The following is a 25,838-nucleotide window of genomic DNA, read 5'->3' on the forward strand; positions in this document are numbered from 1 at the left end:
GAGAGAGAGAGCGAGAGAGAGAGAGAGCGAGAGAGAGAGAACCGAACGCTTATCTCCTCACCTCTGGGTTGTATGAATGCAGCTGCTATTGACGTATCTTCTGTCTAGTGATCCATTGCTCGCTCTCCCCAATACACACACACACACACATCACACAGACAGAAGCTACAGCCACACTCACTCACTCACTCACAGCCCCACGCACATACAGCCAGGAGGGAGAGAGAGGGAGGGAGAGGGGAGGGGAGGGGAGGGAGGGAGGGAGGGAGGGGAGTAAAACACAAAAAAAGAAAAGAAAAGAAGGGAAGAGAGAAAGGAAGAAAAAAAAAGGCGCAGGCAGCTCACATTTCAAACTTGCAGGAGGAGGAGGAGGAGGGGGAGGAGGGTGGTGCCTAACATGCTAGACTGCAGCCCTGTGTCGTATGTATATTAGCCACCCGCTCCAGAGCAAGTGGGGTTAAAGAGAAGAGAAGAGAAGAGAAGAGAAGAGAAGAGAAGAGAAGAAGCCTCAATCAGTTCGTAAATAAAAATTACAAAAGTAAAACGTTATCGTGGCGGAAGGAAGGAAGGGCGGGGGGAGGGGGGTGTCCTCCTCCTCCGTGGAAATCGGTGGCGAGCGGACGGACGGACGAACGGACGGACGGGCAGGCACATTTAAAGCGATGATCTCTATCCCCTCCTACCACTAGCACCTCCCGCCCCGCCCCGACCCAGCCCTCCTCCTCCTTCTGTGTGAATACTGTTGACTTAATCCGTCAAACTAGTCGTTGTAATTAAGGGCCCGGGAGGGGAGGGGAGGGGAGGGAGGACGGGCATGGTGGCTTCCTGATGCGCCGCTGAGGGGGCTGGAATCAGGGGCCCTCCCGCCTGAGAGGGGGGGAGGGAGGGAGGGGCCAATTATACTCAAACCATGTTTTAATTCCAAGGGACCCCCGGTTTGATTATGCATATTATAGGACCCACATGGACCCATGTTGACGCAATGTTTTGGTTTTTTTACGGGTCAATTTGGTTCCCTTTGTACACTCTCAGAGTTAAGTTGAGTTATTGATTTTACATTAATATAAAACATCAATATATATCTTTTCAAATGGGGGTCGGTCCGCAGGCTAATTAGTGTCAATTTGGGGGTCCTTGACATGAAAAGGTGTGGGAACCACTGACATAAAACATGTAAGCGGTAGGTATAGGTATGTCACCTCAGGCAGTCAGTCATTATCACCGCGGTGGCACAGGTCTCCACAAACCCTCCTACAAATTAAAAAACTAAACAAAATGGTTCTCGCTCTCTCTCTCTTTCTCTCTCTCTCTCTCTCTCTCTCTCTCTCTCTCTCTCTCTCTCTCCCTCTCTCTCTCTCTCTCTCTCTCTCCCTCTTTCTCTCTCTCTCTCTCTCTCTCTCCCTCCCTCCCCACCGGCAGTCATTTCAAGTCGTTGAATTAGTGCAACTAATCCGCCACTAAAACGCATCCATTCATTTATTCACCACCATTTAATGTGAGACACGAGCTCTGGCTGCATGGAATGAGTTATGTGTGTGTCTGTAGTTCACTGCAGGTAATGAGAGTTATGTGTGTGTCTGTAGTTCACTGCATGGAATGAGAGTTATGTGAGCAGACGTCTGTAGTTATCACTGCAGGTAATGTGAGTTATGTGTGCAGACGTCTGTAGTTATCACTGCAGGTAATGTGAGTTATGTGTGCAGACGTCTGTAGTTATCACTGCAGGTAATGTGAGTTATGTGTGCAGACGTCTGTAGTTATCACTGCAGGTAATGTGAGTTATGTGTGTGTCTGTAGTTATACTGCAGGTAATGAGAGTTATGTGTGCAGACGTCTGTAGTTATACTGCAGGTAATGTGAGTTATGTGTGTGTCTGTAGTTTTCACTGCAGGTAATGTGAGTTATGTGAGCAGATGTCTGTAGTAAAGTTATCACTGCAGGTAATGGTACTAGTAGTGGAACAAGTAGTCACATGTCTTACTTAACCCATTTAGACCTGAGAACAGATTCTACAAAATGTCTTCTAAATCATGATCAACAGAAAAAAACAGAGCATACAAACTGTTATTTTTTATTTATTTTAAACGTTATCAATAAATTCTCCATGTTTTTTCCGGCCCACTTGCAGCCTGTATACGTACCAGAGTGGGGCCCCCGACCCACAGGTTGGGAATCGTTTGGCGCCAGAGGAGTAAAAAAAAGAAGAAATGCTTAATCACAACTCTTGCTGGTTACTGTGGGTCACAGTGGCACATTCCACGCTTTGCTTGCGCTTCAGCAGCCACTCAGAATTCCTCACTTCTAAAGAGGGAAAGGAGGCACCGGTTTATAAGGGAGGGGTACGGGGGGGGGGGTATGGGTGGGGGGGGGGGGGTCTTCTTGGCTCTGTCTTTACTCGGCATTCACACATGCCTGCATGGTGGTGGGTAAACGTGCTATTCAACAGGCTAATGAGCGGGGCTACAACTCTCCGTCTGTCTTTTTGTCACCGGTGGGTTTGTCAGTGGAGGTGGTTATTTTGTCGCCGTTTGTGGCTTTTCAAGCCGACGTCCCTATTTTGGGCATTTCGATCAGGCAAACGTTTACGGGGGGAAAAAACCAGCCGATCTCCAATATATTATGTTATGCTATATGTTCGACACTATTCATCACACAGCGATGTATACAGTACCAGTAAGACGCGGGAAGCGAACGCAGCTCGTACATATTTGGGTTTTGGACGTATAGCTGCTTTGGGGACTCCTTATATGGTTATGGCTGAGTCATGGTGACGTATTGATGCAACACACTCCATATTTGGACGTAGCTCCATATATGGGCACAAAGGGGGGACACACACACAGACAGACAGACACACAGACAGACATGATCTGCTAGGTCTCATAGTAAGTGCTCACTGCATTCGCAATAATAGATGTGGGGCTTAAGTGGTTAAACCAGGGGTTCCCATGTCAAGGACCCCTAACATTATACTCATTAGCCTGCGGACCCCCATTTGAAAATATATGCCGAGGACCCCCCATAAGAGAAGGTTTCTCTAGCAGTGATTTTCAACCATTTTCATCTCAAGCACCCCGGGTTTGACCTGAATTAGTTCTACGGCCCCTTATTTAATGGCATTTCGATCTCCGGGTCCATTTGGTTCCATCTGTACACTCTCTGAGTTTCAAACCCGTAAGGGTCCATTTGGTCCTTAATTATCATTTAGCATGGGGACCTGGAACTCTCTCAAGGCGGACCCCACTTTTGGAACCACTGGGTTAAACTGTTTGATGTTTTCTATAGGCTGATCAACAGACTTCTTTGGCTGAGGTGCTATTGGTGCTCAGCATATATGCTGTCTGGGAGAAAATGTTCATTTTTCAGGAAATGAAAAAAACACCCAGCTCAAGTGGAGTTATAAGGTTTTTGTCAAAGCACTTTTTAATACTTTTCATTGGTTCAATATTTCTTTTAACACACACACAGACATAAAAGGGTGTTCAATAGCATTGATTTATTATGGAGTTAGGAGTTAGCTGTTTTCTCCTGGACAGCAACGATATAATTTAGTAGGTTCGGGTTGCCAGAAAAATATTAAGCAACATTTTATTATTTTTGGCTGTCGGGGGAGAGAAAGCGAGGCCAATCCAAAAATCATTCCTTTCATCTTGTTTAGTTATTTTGACAGGCAGGAGGCTTTAAGATGCTCCGACCAGCCCGAGCACGACCTGCAGGAGCCGGTTTAGTTTCGGGAGGGTTTGGCCTCCTCCTCCTCGTCAACGAGAGAATCCCAACAATTAAGCAATACATGGGATTGTGGCCAACACTTTTCTGTAGTTCAACATTTTATTTTTAGACCGTAAATCGTCAGCACAGTGACGTGTGTTTTTTTCCCCCTCTCCCCACCCTGCTCCCCCAGTCGGGACATTCCGCATTTCAGCAAATAACTGTACAACATAACATACATTTCCCACCCAAAAAAGGTTAGTTAGTATTAACCCATTTAGGATGGGAACCCCCGGCCCTTTTGGTGTTTTAAGCATTACGTTATACTTAAGTATACGTTATACTGAAAAATCGTGAAAAAGTGGCACAAATCTTTGATGTTTTTAACTCAAATCTTGGCTTCTATTCTGGGGGGTCCCTGGAAAAACATATTTTCAGGCAGGGGTCTGCGGCCAAATACAGATAATTCTGGGGGTCCTTGACATGAAAAAGGTTGAGCACCACTGACATAGAAACGTAGGTTTTTCTGAAAACTTTTAAGATTTTCTTTTAGAATCGGCCTCAAGTCTAAATGGGATAAGTAAGGAAGGAGGTAAGGGCCTGTTGTCAGCTTTTCATGCAGCATGTTCCAGTGAGGTAGCGCTAAAGACATAGCTGTCAGACATTTTTATCGAGCGGTGGAGAAAGGTCTTTTCTCTTCGACACAACACAGTGGTCAAATCCTCGCTCGCTCGGGCATGCACACACACACACGCACGCACGCGCGCACACGCACACACGCACACACACACACACACACACACACACACACACACACACACACACACACACACAGGCCTTCAGGGCTGAGATTCCTCCTCCCCAGAGCTTTCTCGACTGAAACAGTTCTACTCTCTCTCCTCCCTTTCTCTCTCTCTCTGTCTCTCTCCCTCTCTTTCTCTCTCTCTCTCTCTCTCTCTCTCTGCTCAGTGTGTGCTTTTGGAACTCGCAGACATGGCTGTGGCTTTTCCTAAATAGAAAAACAGCAGGGTTGACTTGAAACGTTGTTGGTGGCCATGACCATGTTTGCATATCAGCAGCGGTTTTCGGGACCGCCGGCGAACATGACAACATGGCGGCTGAAGACATAGTCGTCATACTTGCGTGTGTGCCGTTTAGTAATCCAACCATTAAAGCTCCATTTGGGGGAATTCATTGGAATGCCGGCGGGTTTCTGGGGGTTTCTGGCGCTTTGCTCGTGAACAACATCATGGGAAAGTTTTAGTTTTGCGACGGTGTCTCCGCCGCCGCGCGTCGAGAACAGCCCATCTACGCACTCCCAACACGCCACAAGTCATGTGACTAAACGTATTTAGTCTAGACTCTAAATGTCTCTACGACTCTAAGTGGCATCCTAAACCTTTCGCGATGTAACGTGCTGTGAGCTTGTAGATCTGCTATTTTCACTACTTAAAAGTATATATTTTTTTACACCCCTCTGAGTCGAGACAGAGTGTGGGAGCGGGTCGAGTCAGAGTCGAGACCGACACCGACTGGAGGCGAGACCAGATTATTATTATTTTATAAATAGGTATAGAAAACACTGTGAGAGCAGGCAGGCACATCAGCTGCGCTCGATAGCCGTCTATAAGTGCCAGACAGCTCTCTGAAAATGTTAATGGCCTTCTCATAATAGGCATGCATGGACACAATAAAATGATTCCATTGTAGGTCTGCTATTTTTGAAAAATCGAAGAACGACTGACTATAGAAACATAGCTTTTTCAGAAAACTGTCAGGATGTAGAAGACATTTTTAGAATCTGATCTCAGGTTAAAATGGGTTAAAAGCAGCATTATGTAACCTTTTTAATCTGTACGATAGATAACACAATATGACGTATACCATCCTTGCTCTTATATTGAGACATTTAGATGGTGTCTGCAACTAGACATAGGATCTGACACGCATTTTGACCTGATGATCAAGATTCAATTCATCCTGTGATCAAGCAGGCTGGCTCTATTAGCTCAATGGTATTTTTTTTAGTTTTTTTAATGTCAGAACTTGCGCTGGAAATCGGATTTAAATCCAGGGTAGAACAGGAAAGTTAGATATAGTGCAGCTCCAAGTAACAAACTACGAGTACTTCTTCCAGCTCTGCTCTGCCGATAGCAAACACCACAGAGTATAAATACAGAGCAGAACATGCCATAAGGGGTATTTAGCCTGTCTGGACCACTGGATGACTGTCTTTGACCTTGATTATTATGTCAAAGTTGAGCACAGGCGGAGGCACCGACAGACTGGAGTCCTCAATCTCACTGCTGGAGTCATAGGTCCAAATTCACAACGGCGCTTAGGCTCATAACATTACGTGACGTGGGCGGAAAGGCATTTACGTGGATTTCCCACATTCATTTGGAATTCATGGAAATGGCCGTGAACTTGACGGTCACGTAGGTTGGTCGGAAACTCCGTCAAATCCTACGGGACCTCTTTAGGTGGCGGAGGAATTTACGGATTTATTCAGAAGGCTTTAGTCTTCATGCTGAATCAATAAATAGTTCCCAAATCTCAGATAAATATGTAGGCATGTCCCCCCAACATTGGTCAGCACATTAAAAAAATGATAGCCTATATATAAAAAGCCGAGTGCACTTGTATGCACTTGTAGCCTATGCCTAAATGCATGCATTCTAAACTGCCCCTGCAAGCACCTTTTGATTTATTTATTAGGATATTTCTAGCATGCGCGATTGTGCTTCTCACTTGACAGCTTTCTACTCGCAGTGCAACGCGTTGTGAGCTTGTAGATCGGCTCTCGCGGACTCGCTGCATGTTCAAAAACAAACTCACAATTATAATAAGAACATAGGCCTGGCTACACTTATCTGCATTCTAATCTGCACTGTACGAATCCAACGTTGTTTAGTGTGTGTTAGTGTTGTTTAGTTAGTGAGTCAGTTCTCTGACTGTCGGTGTGTGTGTGTGTGTGTGTGTGTGTGTGTGTGTGTGTGTGTGTGTGTGTGTGGCGGACAGCAGCATGCTGCCGTTGAACCGAGTCCAATCTGGGTGAAATTTACATTGGAAAATTAATATAACGGCGCGGTGAGCCCGGACAGAACACAAATCCATTCTCCACATGGCATTCAGACAGATGACAGTGAGATGATATTAATCTATTCCCCGCATGAATCAATGCAGCTCTGATAAAACAAGTATCGGATATCTATTTTACTTCTGCAGGCGAGTGTTCTTTCTTTTTTTTATAACCCTGCAGCGCATTCATCAGTAAGGGCTTATCATTGCCGAGTTGTAATATAGCATTTGGTCGTGTGGTGAACAGTACAAATGAACTTCTTTCTCATTATGTGAAAGTAACTGTAACATATCAGTTAACTTATTAACGTTCTGACATTTAACAAGGAGTGAAGCAATGCGTGCCAAGTTGGCAAGTTTCGTTTATAATTATATACATATAACTCGCGCGGTTTGCTTGAAGATCTGTCCGTGCAGAGAACCTCCTGTCAAAATGAACTACTCTACAAGCTCATCGCGCTGGTGTATAGAATTTAAAGTTTGGGAATCCTCTGTGCCTATGATGACGTATTTCGAGATTTCCTGTTGCCTTATATGGTGTAGAATGGGCGTGGATGTTCCAACTAACCAGGCGACACCAGGCGAATCGCTTGGGAAAAATGCGGAAAGGATACACTCAGCGATCTGTTTTGTAAGAGAAGTTTTGAAATGAGAATACTATCCACCTGTTGGTTGTCCGTCAGAGGACCTATTCTTACAGGAGGCCAATGTCTGACCATGTTTGACCACTACTGACCACACCTTCAATGTATTCTCTGCTCTCATGTGTGTATAAAGGAGAGCAATGTATAGGGCTCGTGAGGCTTGCCTGAGAGCACCTCCCTGGGCTGGTGATCCCTTGTATTAAACAGTATCATTGTTTCAGTCCACTCTCTGCCCTGTGTATTTTCTTAATGACTCTGATTATGAGTTGTAAAAATATCTTTGACAATTATGGCGCTGTGAGCAGGGTTTTTCCACTGTCCGTCAGCATTCTCTTTTTCAGGATATAGCGCTGTAGATATGAATCTGAGTTGCTGATCGACAGGGATAACACCAAAACGGACTTTGGGGTAAGAGTGGTTTGACTCAATGTTTAATTTAGGGTTTCGTATTTTAAAGCTGTGTCATTACAGATACAACCGTACAAGATACTAGCACTCTAAGGTGACATTTCTGTTATCAATTTATTTGGTACACATGTCTTGGCTATAAGGCCATGTGGTAGTAGTAATCCACTCTAAGGTGACATTTCCGTTATCAAGTTATTTGGTACACATGTCTGGCTCAAGGCCGTATGGTATTAATAGTCCATACTAAAAGGGTGACATTTCCCTTATCAATTATATTGGTAAATATGTTTGGTGACATTTCCTTTATCAAGTATTTTGATAATATATGTCTTGGCGATAAGGCCATGTGGTAGTAGTAGTCCACTCCAAGGGTGACATTTCCCTTATCAATTGTATTGGTAAATATGTTTTTGGCTATAAGGCCATGTGGTATTAATAATCCACTCTAGGTTAGAAGTCCTTTATCAGTATATCACTGGCATAAATAAATAGGCTAGAAGTCCTTTATCAGTATATCACTGGCATAAATAAATAGGCTAGAAGTCCTTTATCAGCATATCACTGGGATAAGTAAGCAGGTTATAATCCTTTATCGGTATATGGCTGGTATAAATCAACTGAAGTCCATAGCTATGATGCGCATATAATCGATATGCCGATGTAACATCTCGATCATTAAAACAGGGACAAAGGAAAATAGGCGTGATATTAAACTACACGTTTAAATAATTATTTTCACATTACAGACGATATAATGAATACGTTGGCAGTAATGTAAAGTGAATATAATTACAGATGTCGGAGCCCGTAAAATAGAACAGGATCAAAATCGTTGTCCAGTAGCAAGCGAAAAATGAAGCCCGTATAGTTAGGCATTTATATAAAAAAATGTCAATGGGATGGAGCAAGTATAGGAATATCATACAAATAGCGTCCACTGAAATTCTCTGTCATTTCTCTCCGTGTGGGACCGACAAGCTCACCGGGGAGGTAAAAGGAGAATTGTGAGACAGCAAATTGTATGAGATTAATTCATAGGTTCTGTGCGTAAGACTCGAGCAGCTGAGTATGAATGTGCAATGTAGAATGTACACCTACATATGGATGAACGGAAATACTATTTTGTAAAAATCAATCATGATCCTATAGTATTGGTTGTGGCAGTTTGAACAAAATAGTATAAAGAATGTATTCCTGGTAGTCAGCCAGGAATAGCACTTTCCATGGTGTCACCACGAAGAAGTGAAGGGACAACAGTGTAACCTTGTTGGCATGTGTCAAGCAGGATAGCAGAGAAGTTTTAGGAAATGGTTAAAATTCAAGTATTCAAAGTAATTAACTAACAGCAACATGATTAACTAATTATTTTGGCCATATAGTATGCTATTAGTCTTATCATAAATGTAATGACAGTATAGCAATGTTCCAGTGTTATGGCTGGTTAGGAAAGGTGAAGCAAGGGGAAAAGAAAGATATACATGTGTATGTGTATATATATATATGTATGTATATATAGAGTAATTGTGCTGTGTCGCTTCTTATATGTGGACTAAATCGGTAGGCAAGATTATACTCGAAGCATAAAAAAATATATATATATAGGTAGATTGTAGTATTCCATATAGAATAAGGTAACTATCATCATATTTTTACCTAGTCGAGACAGGAACCCCTGTGTGTTTTTCCTGGGAGATTTCCCGTTTTGTTTTGTTACTATACAGAATATATCATTGTGCATTTTTGAGAAATACTATAGAAGGTCCTTAGGGAACCTAAGGTCAGATTTAGCTAAATGGACATTTGTCAGGATAGGCAGTGTAGAGATTCCTTCACCCCCATCCTCCATAGCAGCTGTCCTGAGTGGCCACACACCAGATGAGATGAGGCAAGCAAAGAGGATTTTTGGGTGAGTGTTAATGAGTCTAGTATTAAGTTCAGTGTTACAGCATTACAGGAGAAAGTTTCTAAGATGTATTACGTAATCGCTATAAGTATACTCTGTAACAAGTAATTGTAGAATTCAAACATAGGCTTACTTGAGTAAATTGATATTAGTTGTGGCTATATTTAAGAAACCCTTTCAATTTAGCAGATCAACAAGCTCACAAAAGTGTGCCCATGGAGAACAGATATTTCGACATGGCTAAAATGTATGAAGGACTGAAGTATGTGGGTTGGGACTATTTAATTGAGCGCGAGACGCAGTCCCACCTAAATATACTAATAGGTCCATCCGTTAGGGATAATGAAATTGGAATCGTGGTGGTCATATATGAACAAGCAGAAACTTGAGTTACCACATTGGATCATTTGAGTAATGGTATTATATGAACCTAAAGTGAAACGTGCGGAACCCTTACACGAGTCTTATTAGCAGAGTTGATTTACCAAACATAGAAATGAATAGTACTGTGTTTTTGCGTAACCTGTTTATTGTTGAACCACTGATAACACTACCTATCACATCGCACATTGCTAAAGAGAGGTCAATACAAGCCACATGCACAGTCAGTAGACTGTCCTGTACTTGGATTTCTGAACAATATCTGCATGTGTTGGTTTGGGGCCCAACACGGCAGGAAATGGCAGGAAATGACATTTTGGGAACAAGGACATGTGAGTGACAGCGTGCACTCGGACAGATGAACAATGGACCATGGGCTTGATGAACTAATGATTGTTTTTTTCTTTTCATGTGATTGAACACTGAGCGTCTCGGGGGCGATGTGCGGTTGTGGTGGTGGTGTGTCGGTGATCTCACAATGAGTGGGTGAGTAAAAGTGGCTTATGAGCCAAGTGTGCTATTTCCGCTACGATACATGCCTAAATTAAGCAGTTTCGAGACACAGGTAACAAGACACTCTCCTTCAAGGGGGGGGTCATTGAGCTTGTGAGCTGAGGTGACCGTATAGTTTTATATACTGGTACTTCTGGTAGTAGGCCTACACTAGGTGACATTTGACATTTTTAGGGAATATACTTTTGATTCAATGTGGAGTATGTAGTGCTGGCTTGTAAATATGACCATACCATTTTCCTATAGTCAATAATCTAATCAGACAATGGAATTAAAGTTTTAGGACTCACTACTCTCATAGTGAATTGATCCTGATGTGAATAAATATCAAGGAACAGATAGTTTTAAAAGGCATAATGATTTCTTGAGAGGAACCAAAAATGTAGGGGCCTATATAAGATTACGCTCAAATCAGAAACCCCTACAGCCCAAAAAGGGGATGTAATTTTGTGTAGTGGTCAATTGCCACTCAGATATAACATGCAAATAGTGGTCTGTAGTCAGAGGCAAGTTCGACTCTACAGATTGACTTAAGTATAGATTAGAAATGCGTAAACGATATTGTACCCTTAAATAAAATAGATAATGTACAACGGTATAGAACATTAAGAGATATGTCATTTGTGGGATACGAAAGAGTATTCCTATTTAAGTGGCCTTAAAGAGCCCATCTCCTGTTTCTGTAGCGTGAGGCAACTTGATGTATAAGTACACCCCCTGGACATGACACTAGTATGTCGCAGGGATTGAACCCCAGTCCAGCCCTTGATGCTGAGTGTCAAGCAGGGCAGCACTGGGTCCCATTTTTAGAATCTTTGATTGACCTGGCCCGGGGTCGAGCTGTGACCTCCCAGTCTCAGGGCGGTCAACCGGACACTTTGTCCACAAGGCCACTGAGCTGGTCATTGTTTTAGTTTTTAGGTAACTGGTTTTAAATTACGTGAGAGGCTCAAAGCATGACATCATGTCACTTAAGTAACAGGTGTCCGTGCTGGACACCCCGGTGATTCAGTCTGTAAGAGGGTACTCCTTATAAGTCAAAGGGATTTATGAGTCCCACTTCAACAACAAGGCATGTTTCTAGAAGTCACCTCAGGTGTTAGATTTAACAGTCGCTGTTGCATTGCAATCAGTTTGTGACTGTCATGTTTTCCCTATGGGAGAAACAATGGTCAGAATATTTTAATCTGATTTGTCTGTATTACTTGTAGCAACAAATGCCAGTGACGTCAATTTTGAAAGTGAGAGCTCCGTCCTTGTAAGTAGAGTAAACTTGCAAAATATCCCAAGAAGGGGCGTAAACAGTTGTCACTTCCAGCTTGCATCCTTGTGTTAGACAGGGACTTTTCTATGCCATAACAGAAGGCAGCAAGCATGCTGATCAGTTCATTGAGACACATACACAGTTGTAGGATAAGCTATGAGGCTCAATTTGAATTGGGTGTCTAGCTGATCATATAATTTGTCCCAGGAGGCCAAAGGTTTAGTTATGGATAATATCACTTATATTATCTATATAGAAAGCAGTAAATGGCCATTTATGATGATGTACAATAGAACACCCCTCATTTCGCAGGTGTGGTTTTTGTATTCTCTACTTGCCAGTTGAACGTTATGTTTTTGTGCAAGTTACAAGTCATGTAAATACTAGCGTTATTATTTTATCAATGAGAACATTAGAGGCGCCAACTTTCACAACCCACATGAGTGTGTGCAAAGTCTCTTGGTGTCATTAACGGTGTCAATTTTATAACTTTCGTTGTGACATTGTGACAGCATTGACCAGGTTGTTGACCATGGCTCCCTGTAGGCCCGGGGCCAAATTAGGCCCATGAAGGAATTATCGTAGCCCGTAGGATGATATTTAATTGGTATTAGAACTGGCCCTCTGGTATATTGCACGGACCACCATAATATTACAAGTCCCACAATGCACGGCGAGTGCATTGTCACGTATCGAGGGCCCACAAGCGCAATCATGCGTCTTCTCTCCACTATTGATCGGCAGTGAAAGTATATCACTTGTGGTCAACTTTCAGCTACCCCTCTCCCCAAAGATGGGCCGTGTGTTGACACACAGTCGGGCCCTCGACTTGTACCAATTTTACCAATTTTGGGCCCACTGTGTCAAGCTGTGAGGTTTCAATCTTGTAGATTTGTAAAGTCTTGTAAAGTTGATGATCTTAAGTGAGTTGATGATTTACGCAAATGAGGGGGGTGGAGGCAATCCGGTTTTAGTAAGTATTTTGTATTTTGGCCTGCAGGTCTGATCTACGGGAGGGGACTTCCGGATCAGCTATTTTCAATAAGCGAGATTTAACAGTTAAAAAACCACCAAATCTACATTGTATTATATTTTGTTGATTTTTCTGAATGTATTCCTAGATGTTATCTTTCCGATTTGTTGTTTTCTAGTTAATGTGAGATGAGTTTATTTGAAGTTAGGGAAATAATTATGTAAATTAACAGTATCGGCTTAACGGTAGTCCTAAATATGTTTTAACATCCCATTAAGGTGGGATGACCAGATCCTGGGCATGCCATTAGAGGCGGATAAGGCCGTAACTTTCCAGCATGATGTATAATCTAGGAATGGCCCATTTTAGCTTATTAAAACTCGCTCAGAATTGAGTGCGTCGGTAGAAAGAACAGGATTTTTAGAAATAGCAGATCCCAACTACAGGGCCAGATACGTATATGTATTATTGTGTATATATCCATGGAGGGTCTTTCCTCACCAATGTGCTCAGTCTGAGTCATGCAGCTGTCAATCAAACAGCTGACTTGACTCCTTCACACTGTCATGTAAACTGATACTCTGAGGGCATTCCCAGAGTGGACAATAAGGAGAAAGTTATAGTTAGTGGTAATAGGTTGGTGGTGTTTTAAATAGCTTGATAATGTTATCCCTAGCGATTGTGAGCAGTTCTCTCTGTCTGAATCAGAAATACATGCTCACAGGGGGGGAACGCATAGGCTAATTTAATTCATTGCATAGGCTAGGTAATTTGATTCATTTGATAGGTATTGGAACATATAGGTAATTTAATTAATTTGATAGGCAGTGGAACATTTAGATTTAATTCATTTTAAGTATTTGTAAATATTTTAATTATTTGTAAGTAAATTGGAGTGATTAGTGAAATTATTCATCATGTTTGATTTATTTGTAGCTTTGTACATGAGTAATTAGTAAACAGCAACATTAACTTGTCTCCATGGGGAGTTAGGTTTTGTTGGTGTCAATGGCACCTGGCCATTTATGCAGGCAACTTCAGTAAAAAGTAAGCTGAGTCTAGTGACTCAAGTACTGTCCTATTGGTTAGGCCACAGCTATGAGTGTGATCAAGGATGAATGACCCGGGTATGGTTGTGTGGTGTGTGTGATGTTTATTGAATAGGCTTATAAGTGTTAAAATGTAAAATGTATCACTATGTATATTGTATAACATGTTATCTTTAGGTAAAATTATTGTAATATAGTGAAAATTGTTCTTTCCTACTTTCCAGGATGGAAGTCACTGTTAATTCAATTGTTCCAGGTGGCGAGGATGGCTGATGTACCGATCAGAGAGCCTATCCAAATGTGTGACAATTTTAATGACAATTATCTTTTTCCCATTGTGCACGGCATGGTTAATATGGTAATGTTGACTAACTCACTAAAATCTTAGATTAACGTGTCTAGGAAGAGTGTTGTGGTATTGTGATAAATAAATAAAAATGCAATTGCAGGAGGAAATTACAAGGGAAAAATTTGTATCTGTCTATAACACACTACGTCGACAAGGTAAGAAACCAATCCCACAAAAGAGACACGAATGTGTTACAGATCTCAGACATTATTGAAATATTCGGATTGGCATACTGAATTAGAAGTATAGTGTAATAATCTGATGAAATACTGTGTAAAGATTCAACAATGTGCAACAATTAAAGTTAATAACTATAAAGGAGAGTTTTAACCAGAAATTGGACAACCATGATCAAGATAGGTCTTAAATAATTAGGAATTACCATACGAGAAATTTATAGAACAAATGTTTTAGTATAGAGTGTAGGGTTTGTTTTGTTTTTTCCAGCTCTGAAATCCAGAGAAACATATCAGGAGATGTGTTTAAAAAAGGGAAAAAAACCCAAATGGAAACAAGGAGAACGCAATCTGGGTTTGTATGTTGGGTAAATATACACATACATTGACATTAGTCTACTGTTTTATGAAAACAATTAATGTAAAAATAAATAATAATAATGAAATGAATTCTATATAACCACCTTTTTAATCATGGTGGGAATAATTCAAGTGAACAAATAATGTGCACAAGGTGTTTTTTTCCCCTCTATAGTTCTGAGGAACCTGACAGATATAAATATGTCACATGGGCTAGTGACACCCATGCGTGAAGTCACATCATCATGTCCATCCTACAAGGCTCCCAAGGCCGAAGGCCCACTCACATTCAACCCCGGTCACCCCCCAGTGACAGATGTGAGGAGAGCCAGATAAAGAAGGAATGCTGTGCCAACCATGGGGAAAAAGACTAGATGCCATGAAGCTACAACTTGTGAGACAACGAACATTTGTGTGGAGGAAAACCACGCAACCACTATACACTTGAAGTGCTGGCTATATGAAGTGATCGCTCACAAAAGACAAATCGAGGATCGTAGGATTGGAATTTTCGCCCAAGAGAATAGGTTTTCGCCCCTACCAGCCATCAGAAGTGTCCTGAGTGTAATAAAACAAATGATCGTGTGACATTGGATACACTTGAATGTAAACCTTGCTCATTCCAGGATATAGTCCATATATGAAAGTCATCTTTTTGTAGTAAATTTGCATAGAGTATAGTATTTCATGTTCTTTGGTGTCAATTAATATTCATATTCATATAAATTAATATTCAGATTCATTGACAAAAAACTAAAAGGATGGAATGTAAGAGAAGTTTTGAAATGAGAATACTATCCACCTGTTGGTTGTCCGTCAGAGGACCTATTCTTACAGGAGGCCAATGTCTGACCATGTTTGACCACTACTGACCACACCTTCAATGTATTCTCTGCTCTCATGTGTGTATAAAGGAGAGCAATGTATAGGGCTCGTGAGGCTTGCCTGAGAGCACCTCCCTGGGCTGGTGATCCCTTGTATTAAACAGTATCATTGTTTCAGTCCACTCTCTGCCCTGTGTATTTTCTTAATGACTCTGATTATGAGTTGTAAAAATATCTTTGACAGTTTCCGCCACCGTTACACTCTGGCGTATTTATTGTTGGTGAATCGAGCCCATGGTGTACAGATACACACGTGGTCTAATGGAGTCCTCAACCTCACTGCTGGAGTCATAGTGTACAGATACACACCTGGTCTAATGTAGTCCTCAACCTCACTGCTGGAGTCATAGTGTACAGATACACACCTGGTCTAATGGAGTCCTCAACCTCACTGCTGGAGTCATAGTGTACAGATACACACCTGGTTTAATGTAGTCCTCAACCTCACTGCTGGAGTCATAGTGTACAGATACACACCTGGTCTAATGGAGTCCTCAACCTCACTGCTGGAGTCATAGTGTACAGATACACACCTGGTCTAATGTAGTCCTCAACCTCACTGCTGGAGTCATAGTGTACAGATACACACCTGGTTTAATGTAGTCCTCAACCTCACTGCTGGAGTCATAGTGTACAGATACACACCTGGTCTAATGGAGTCCTCAACCTCACTGCTGGAGTCATAGTGTACAGATACACACCTGGTCTAATGTAGTCCTCAACCTCACTGCTGGAGTCACAGTGTACAGATACACACCTGGTCTAATGTAGTCCTCAACCTCACTGCTGGAGTCATAGTGTACAGATACACACCTGGTCTAATGTAGTCCTCAACCTCACTGCTGGAGTCATAGTGTACAGATACACACCTGGTCTAATGTAGTCCTCAACCTCACTGCTGGAGTCATAGTGTACAGATACACACCTGGTTTAATGTAGTCCTCAACCTCACTGCTGGAGTCATAGTGTACAGATACACACCTGGTCTAATGGAGTCCTCAACCTCACTGCTGGAGTCATAGTGTACAGATACACACCTGGTCTAATGGAGTCCTCAACCTCACTGCTCGAGTCATAGTGTACAGAAAGATACACCTGGTCTAATGCAGTATGACTCGTCCTACAATTGAAAGCTGTCGGTAGTAGTGGTAATAGTGGTTAATAATAACGTGTTTTTGTAAGTTTGGAATGCCTAGTAGTAGAAATGTAGTGGAGTCAATCAGTATAACATTTGTCTACTGTATGTATGTAGTGGAGTGACAATCATAATCTAACAGTCACAAATATCTTGTGCGCCAAATGTGACATGAAATGAAAAGCGTTGTGTGGCCTTATTGCGGTGTAGTTCTGTGCGACAGGACAGGACATGACGGGACAAGCCCCCCCCCCCCCAACAACAACCCCCCCCCCCCGTGGTGTATTTATCCTAACAGAGTGACTGAAACCCCCCCCTCTTCTTTGACAGTGTGGTGCTGTGTCTTTGCCCTGTGCTTGAGACAGTCCCAACTAATGACGGGTTTAAAAAAGAAAAAAAGCAGGCTAATCCCATTCAAAGAAGGGGTCACAACTAGGGCGGGGTGACCCTCCCCTCCCCCGCACGCACGCACGACGCAGCACTCTCGCCTTCATTGTGGGCCACCTGCAAAAAGACTATAGTGACAGAATGGGAGACTATATATTAGTAACCCAGCCTTAGGGGATTATCGTTATAAAGTGATCATAAGTATACGTAGTGCATTTGGCAGTTCATTGTGGAGTTAAGTGCACAATGAAGTGTTCAGCGTGTGGAAGCGGACTTGAGTAAAAGTAGAGATACGTGTTGTTGTTCTCTGAACATCGTTGCACCTCCGCAATGATGTCCTGACTTTACAAAGACGTTATTATTGTTATTATTATTATTTCAAAACGTTTTAAAAAAACATTAAAACAATTCTTTCTTGAATTTTCAGTGATTTTGTGAAGAAATAAAAATAAATAAATTAGAAAATACTAATGTTTAAAGCTATAAGCAATAATACCGTATGTCAACATTTTAATGACCCTTTTTTTGAGTGGTGCAACCACTCCAAGGAACAGCAATGTCCGTGTATGTGTATACGTATGTATGACTATGAGTACCAGTAGGGGAAAAAGTTGTTGTGACAGAAAGAGCCTGGTAATGAGAGAGGGGGGGGAGAGGGGACTTGCACCACTCAGTTCACACGGGTGTGATTTTTTGTATTCAGACAGCCAGCAATGGGTAAAACGCTCCCAAGAAATGTGTTCTCCTTTAAGAATGTCTCTTCAGATGGTAGATTCCACTCCCTCCACTGGTGTCTGATTCCACCTAGAGTACAGACAGTTCTCTAAATCTAATCTCACAGCAAAATTACATAAAGTCACTTCAATAAATCTCTGACTTGCATAAACAAAATGTCAAACGGATTTAAATTAATACTAAGTGACGGTGGCTTGGTAATTACAACAGTACAAAAACGCCACAGAAGAAATCTATCACGGTGAAATTAAGCAACACATTTCCCCCGACAGACTTCTGAGGGGAACATTGGCCAATAATAGCAGATCTACGTACTTGTAGATCGGCAATTTTTTGGGGGCAAAGAGTTTTAGTATAGACGGAAAAAACGTGCAACTCCAGTCCATTTCACTAATAACCCATTGTGGGCAGGAACCCGTTTTATTGTTTTAACTAAGCTAAAAAAAATAGCAGATCTACAAGCTCATAGCGTGCCACCGAGTGGCGCGCTATGAGCTTGTAGGTCTGCTATTTTTTTGAAAAATCATGAAAATGTGGCACAAATCTTTGAATATATATTCTTTCAGAAGACTTTGTATTTATTCCGACGCCAGGCTCAGGCTCTGGACTCTGGCATAACACAGAGTTTAAGTGCACGGCTGAGAGGCCACGGTGTGATTTCTCAGAGCTTTGCACTGCTAAGCTTGTCGTTTCTGACAAATAAAAAAAAGAACAAAAGGAGGTGCCTGGAAAAGCAACATAAGGCGTCTGGTAATGAATTGATTTGTCATAATATGCCCCGGACCGCGTTCTGCCGCTGACTTGATTGTGAACATTGATTTCCTACAGGCTGAAATGAGCTCTCTGCCTCAGCACAGCTTCCCCTCCGCTCGCCTTCCACACCGTGCTCGCTCGGGGGTGAAACTCACTTGACATCAGTGTTGATTTCCTCGACTAAAGGCCTATTCATGGTCCAGTTTTAGGCGATAAGGTGGTTTAGTAAAAACAGAGAGATGTGTTTGGGTGAGCGGTGAGTCCCTCACCACCACCACCGCGGTGTGACGTCACGGTGGTCACCTCATCATCTACCGGAGTATGAATTGAATAGGCCTTAAAACTACTAAAAAAAAAAACGACTGCCTTTTTCAAACATTTCAATATGGAGACACGAGGCTTCTGCCCAACAGCGACGTTATGCAACAACAATCTACAGTACGAAGTCCTCGTTGAACTTTGGCCTGGATGACATCCAAGGAAACCTGGCAGACATGGCTCTAAATGAATTATTGTTTAAACAACATTATGCAAAGGCCACTGTATTCAATTAAAAAACTGAATTCACCTCCCCTCCCTTCACATTCCAGCCTCTCTGCAGCACTGCAGCTATAGTCTGTCTGCCCCTTCTCCACTTGACTTGTTCTCGCTGCTAAGAGAAGTGATGTATTTCACAATCTGATTGCTTTTACAGTACTTGTAGCGACAGTACAAGGTAAAAATGTTTGAGTGAAAATTGTTGAGAAAAAAATAACTACAAAAGTATTGGCATCGGGACATATGAATATACGACTTCTCCAGAAGTAAAAAAAATAAAGTGTCAAAATCTTTTGAAAATAACATATCTAACGTGTTACAAGGCGTGTTGCGAGCTTGTAGTTATAGGTATGTTTGAACAGACAAATATGGCTTAACTGGTTAACTATTAAAGTTTAATGATCTATATCTGCAAACTGTCTCGTGACTAACGTTGTCAAGTGGAGTACAAAGTGCAGTATTTTCCTCAGAGATGTAGTGGAGTAGAAGTAAAAAAGGTATTGAAAGGTGGACACGCTCAAGTGAAGTAAAAGCATTTTTTACTTAAAGGTACAGTAAATTAATGCTCAAAGTTATTTTTCCACCGCAGTTTGTTCTCTGCTAGCTTTTCTTAAGACAGCTCCAAAAGGCTGCTGGGTGAATGGACAGACAGACACTGACTCGCCTGCCTGTCTGTCTTTATGCCTGCCTGTCTGTCTGTCTGCATGCATGCCTGCCTGCCTGCCTGCCTGCCTGCCTGCCTGCCTGCCTGCCTGTCTGTCTGTCTGTCTGCCTGCCTGTCTGCCTGCCTGCCTGCCTGCCTGCCTGCCTGTCTGTCTGTCTGTCTGCATGCCTGCCTGCCTGCCTGCCTGCCTGCCTGCCTGCCTGCCTGCCTGTCTGTCTGTCTGCCTGCCTGCCTGCCTGCCTGTCTGCCTGCCTGTCTCCTGGTTGTTGGATTGGATGGCCGACCTGGTGCCGCCATCCATCCATCCAGGCCGCGTCATGTGATTCCCTCCCCTCTAGTCGCCCGGGCAACGGGCCCTGCTGGATGTCAGGGAGTGGGGGGCCTTCCCCTGGGGCCCCCACTCGGCCGTGGGAGGCTTGTTTAAGAGCCGTACGTCTCCCTAGCTGCCAGTGTGCAGACTGCCAGCGTGCATGGCTCTCTCTCTCTCTGTCTTAGCAGCACACTCCTCGTCTGGGGCCCGGTGTTGCCATGTCTGCTTATTATAAGCGACTTTTGGGCTTGTTTTTCTGTAAAGTTGCTTGCAAATATTCGTAGTTGCGGGTTGCGGTTTTTTTGGGCTTGTTTCTAAAGTGTAGTTGCTTATTAAGGATTGTTTTCTAATGTCGCTTAAACCAGTAATTATCACACATTTTCATGGCAAGTATCTCCAGATTAATGTATTTGTCCAACTAGGACCCTACACCCTTTTACATTTAAAAACTATTCTGTGCCAGGAACCCCCATACAAGTGTTGTGGTGTTGTTAAAATGTTTCAAAGAATATTCAACATTTTGTCACATTTCTTTTTGCCACGATTGTTTTGAAAATAGCCTAGTCAGGCTTCTAATTTTGGTCTCGTTTTCATAGAGCTGGTTGCTTTATTTCTCTCACACAATCTGGCAACACTGCTGGGGCCTCTCTCTGCACTGTGGCAGAGAGTGGGAGCCTTCGCAGAAGAATGCAGACTGTGTTGTAGTGGTCTCTATTGACGCTATCTCCCTTTCTTTGGCTTTTTTTGTCTCTCTCTCTCTCTCTCTCTCTCTCTCTCTCTCTCCCCCTCCAAACTCCCATGGAGCGCCTAATCTTAACTAAAGATGTATTAAACAACCACACCAAAAACCCATGTCTAAACTTAACAATATTAACAGTGCCTAATCTTATCTGAGATGTAATCATTTAAAACCACTCCAAGCAGCATGCAAGCGCGTGTTGCCTAAACGTATAACCACATTAACAGCGCTCAGCCTTAACTCTTTCTTGTCTTAAAAAGGGGCCATTTCACCACTGGAAGAAACTGCAATCACTCTCAATAGTAATAGTATTTTTTGTAGTAGATAACAGTAGCACAATTTGAATTTTGCACACAATAATGAAGTCTGTGTGTGTGTGTGTGTGTGTGTGTGTGTGTGTGTGTGTGTGTGTGTGTGTGTGTGTGTGTGTGTGTGTGTGTGTTGACTATAGGGTTTGACTGTATTCCTACAATGACCATAATACTTTGGTGCACTTGTGGAGAGGGGAGACACCCCATGTGGGCTGTCTTACAGAGACAACATGTTAGTCCAGGAAGGAATAAGTGAGACCACATTTTCATTTTTTCGTTTATCTAAAAAAGCACATATTACACACATAAAACCCCAGGAAAGTGTTTCTTGTGTAGGCCACTAATCATCATTAAAATAAGATCGGGTTGCAAATGGGGTGAAGTGGCCCTTTAAGTCAGTGGTTCCCAAACGCTTTCATGTCAAGGACCCCCAAATTGATACTAATTAGCCCCACGGACCCCCATTTGAAGAGATATGCCAGGGACCCCCATAAGAGAAGATTTTTATTACGACTCCAACAGTGATTCTCAACCATTTTAATTTCAAGGACCCCCCAGTTTGACATGCATTAGTCTACGGACCCCAATTTGGCATTTCTATCACTGAGACCTAATCTATGTTAATTTAACTCTGAGAGTGTACAAATGGATCCGAATGGACCCGTTAACAGGTCCATTTGGTTATATTTGTACACTCTCAGTTAAATGACACTCTCAGAGTTACATACCCATATAAAAGGTCCATTTGGTTCCAAACTATCATTTATCTGGGGACCCCCTGGAACTCCCTCACGGACCCCTGGGGGTCCCCGGGCCCCACTTTGGGAACCACGGCTTTAAGTAACACAGTCCTTGTAGGGGGCCTCTAACTGTGACACTCCCACAATGTTGGAGCCTTTGCACAAGAATGCACACTCTCTCTCTGCAGTGGTTTCCATTGACGCTCTACCTCCCTCTCTTTGGCTTGACCTCTCTCTCTCTCTCTCTCTCTCTCTCTCTACCCCCCCCTCCCCCCCCCCCCCCCCCCCGTTACAAGTAATAGTCCGGAATTCAAAATGTACTTAACCCATTCTGACCTGAGATCAGATTCTAAAAATGTCTGTTTGAAAATGACAGTTTTCTGAAAAAGCTATGTTTCTGTCAGTCGTTCTTCGAGTTTTCAAAAATAGCAGACCTACAAGCTCGTAGCGCGCCACTCGGTGGCGCGCTATGAGCTTGTAGATCTGCTATTTTTCAATAGCTAAAGCATAACATAATGCTAACACCAAAAGGGGTTCCCGCCCAAAATGTACAAAGGTATTGGCGTCAAAATGCACTTGAAGTACCAAAAGTAAAAGTACTCATTGTGCAGAATGTCCTGTTTCAAGTTTTCAAATGTGTTACAGATCTTCTGAAAATAGTCAAAATGAAGTGGTAAATGTATGTGTGGTAATATTAATGTATGTTTTGTAATATTAATGAAAATATATAAAGTAGGCTAACTAGTAAGTAAAGTTGTCAATACATGTGTAGTGGAGTAAAAGTATTTACAGTATTTGGATCTGAGGTGTATATAGTGGAGTGGAGTAGAAGAAAAAAGTTTTGGAAATTGATAATACTCCAACAAAGTAAACTTTAAAAACACTGCCTTTTTACAGCAACGTGCTGCAAGTCTCTCATCTGACTGCTAAACCACTCACAGTGTTTATGCACGTACATAATCGACCATGAAATACGGCCCTCGATGCTGTCTGGACCAGACAGAGCGCTCTGCTCGGGTTCAGAGCTAACGCAGTAAGGCTATGCTGCTGCAGGAAATTATTCACATGGAATCAATCAGCAATCTGATCAAAATCCCACGAGTCACTGCCTGAGATTTGATATGGAATCATCAACCATCGGATCATTTAGAAGACCAACGTAATTGGAGAGAGAGAGAGAGAGAGAGAGAGAGAGAGAGATAGGATATGAGATTCCTCTCCCAGGGCTTACATGGAACCAACATGGAACGGAAGCAATATCACATGCATTTGAAGGCTCGTACCAACCATGAAAATAAATCACACCCCGCGCAAAGTATGGCGGTGCCTTTGATGAGTTCATTCTGCTCACTACCGCCTTATGCTGCTTATTACCGACTGCCTATACTGCCTTATGCACCCTTATTGACTTTTGACCGGTTGCTAATCGGTTGCAGGTGTTGGTGCTACAGTATGTACATACGGTACATGACACACACATACAGTACTGCACAAACACACACAGTCACTTGTAGACGAGGCTGTAGCACCTTCTCAAAACATGACTATGAAGTATGAATCATAGAACGGGACACAATGAGTGAAAGATTGAAATGGTGGCGCGTATGGGGCATGTAGGGCATGTGTTCCTTAACTTGGGACCCATTGTTGGTTCCCGCAACCATTAGTAAATATCCTCGTTTCTTTTGATTTCAAAAAGAATAATTCAGAAATGAATTATCTTTCCAAAAGAATGTAAAACACAAAAAATAAAATACTACTACTACTACTACTGCTAATAAGAAGAAGAAGAAGACGACACATTGTGAGCTTGTAGATCGCCTATTTGAACAATTGAAGAAAAATAATAAAAAAATTAATGCTTTTCAAAATAGTAATACAAAAAGCCAAATAAGTGTAGGGATAAGGCAGTGGAGGCACTGCCAGGCGGAAATAGCCTGGTATCTTTTGGGTGTTGAGCTGAAAGGTTCAGGAACCCCGTGGCCTATAGCACTGCTGCAGCAGAACACTCACTCAGCAAAACAGACTCTCCTCTTAACCCAAGACAGGTGGAAACTGCAAATCAAAAACCGTTGAAGGACTACAAAATATTCCAGCGCGTAAACGGCGGTTATCTTCTGAGCCTCTCTGACAGTCGATACGTCTTCATTGCCGTCATGCCACGGCACGCTCTTCTTAGTTACCCCCTGGCTTGATTACAACAAATAGCAGCCGACAAGCGCCTAAAGGAATCCATCACTAGACCCTGGACGTCGCCACTGCATTAAAATAAACCACAAACCCAACGTCAGTCAGGCAGATATTATTCTAAAGGCTTTCTCTGCAACAAACCCAGGATTTTATTCAGCGCATATCAGTCTTCGACCGAGGAAGCAAAACAAATTGGGCTGCGGGGTCTTTAGCGTTGAACCCTTTGTGCAGCTCCACAGTAAGGTCGGTGCGATAATAATAAATTATACTGAAAGAAATGGAGAAACTCTTTATCGCTGCCATATGACTAAAAGTAGTGCAGTATTTCAAGGTACATATTGTATCTGTTTTAAATGCCTGTGCTGGTAGGGCCTCTGCTCTGACGTTAATACAGCTAAATGAAATATGTGGACAATAATGCGAGGTCAGGACTACTGCTGGGCTTAAACGTTTTGTTATAGAGCCAAACAAACTCTGAGGCAAACTTTATTGGGACCTCAGTTAGAACTCAGCGCGTGACTTTACCCTACAGTATATGTGGCTAAAAACACAGTCAGCATTCGCGGTAAAATTCCAGGTTAATTGAACTCTGGGAGTGTATAAATTAATGGACGGACAAGAAGAGTCCCTCTGATTTCCAGGGGTAGCTTTAGTTACCGACATACTTTTGGTCCGACTGTCATTAGACCGACAACTTAACTCAAACCCTAACCTAGCCATAACCGCAAGCACGGGAGCAGCGCATGTTCGACCGCATGGGCTCTGGTAGAGCAACTACACAAGCCTCAACAAGTGGTAACTGTACTGTTCCCAGGTGTAACAACTCATTCAGACAGCTTCTCAGTAAAAGGGGGCAAACCTTTGGAACTTTGGAAAACTAGAGACGGACGGTAACGCGTTCTACAGAGGACTCAGACTATGGTTGAAATCAAATCAACTGTGCCCACATGTACAGTGTCTGACTGGTTACCTGAGTGATTAGGTTTACCTTTGTTTTCGTAGGTTAATGTAATGGTTATTGTAATTCTGTTGTAAAATATTATTAGTATATATTCCTTTTCTTATACTTTTTTTAAACTAAAAGTGATACCATATTTTTTGAAAAGTCTCCTGTGGACAGGTGGTGAAAATTAGCACGTGTACAAATTGTACAATGGTACGCAATGAGCAACGTGGTTGTGATGTCCATATCAAATAAGTGAACATAAACATGAACATGTCCGACCGTTTCCGCATGTCAGACCTTTGGCGTGTCGGATCTGCGCGTGCGTCCCATTTCCAGTTGGTTGGATGTTTGTGTGTGTGTGTGTATAATCAGACATGGCCACTTTTCCACAGCCGATGGAGGCCTGCATCATGTCCAGATGGAGGAAGACAGACAGAGAACATGAGGGATAAAGATCTGCTCTTACCTGCTGATTTTGGAGTGAACTTGTCCCTGTTGGCAGCACACACGGCCAGGAGCCGATAGCCCAGGTCCAGGTCGTAGCCTTGCTGCGCGGCTACACGGCTTACCACCTAGAACACGCACGCGCACACGCACGCACACACACATACACACACACACACACACACACACACACACACACACACACACACACACACACACACACACCGCAACCAGTCAGCGTCCATTTGCTGTTG

At 42.6% G+C, this 25,838-nt stretch overlaps 1 protein-coding gene across 4 annotated transcripts in view; it reads right to left on the reverse strand.

Moving 5' to 3' along the window:
• LOC308332528 (zinc finger MIZ domain-containing protein 1-like) overlaps window positions 1-25,838 on the reverse strand; it is a 213,202-nt gene that overhangs the window by 38,887 nt on the left and 148,477 nt on the right. For all 4 annotated transcript variants that reach the window (XM_080788478.1, XM_080788475.1, XM_080788476.1 and 1 more), the window contains one exon: window positions 25,607-25,712. In XM_080788478.1, coding sequence (XP_080644604.1) covers window positions 25,607-25,712 — 106 coding nt within the window. The remainder of the gene's footprint in view (window positions 1-25,606; window positions 25,713-25,838) is intronic.

The sequence above is a fragment of the Protomyctophum bolini genome (assembly GCF_963924005.1).
Source record: "Protomyctophum bolini genome assembly, chromosome: 18".
In the NCBI taxonomy this organism is placed as follows: Eukaryota; Metazoa; Chordata; class Actinopteri; order Myctophiformes; family Myctophidae; genus Protomyctophum; species Protomyctophum bolini.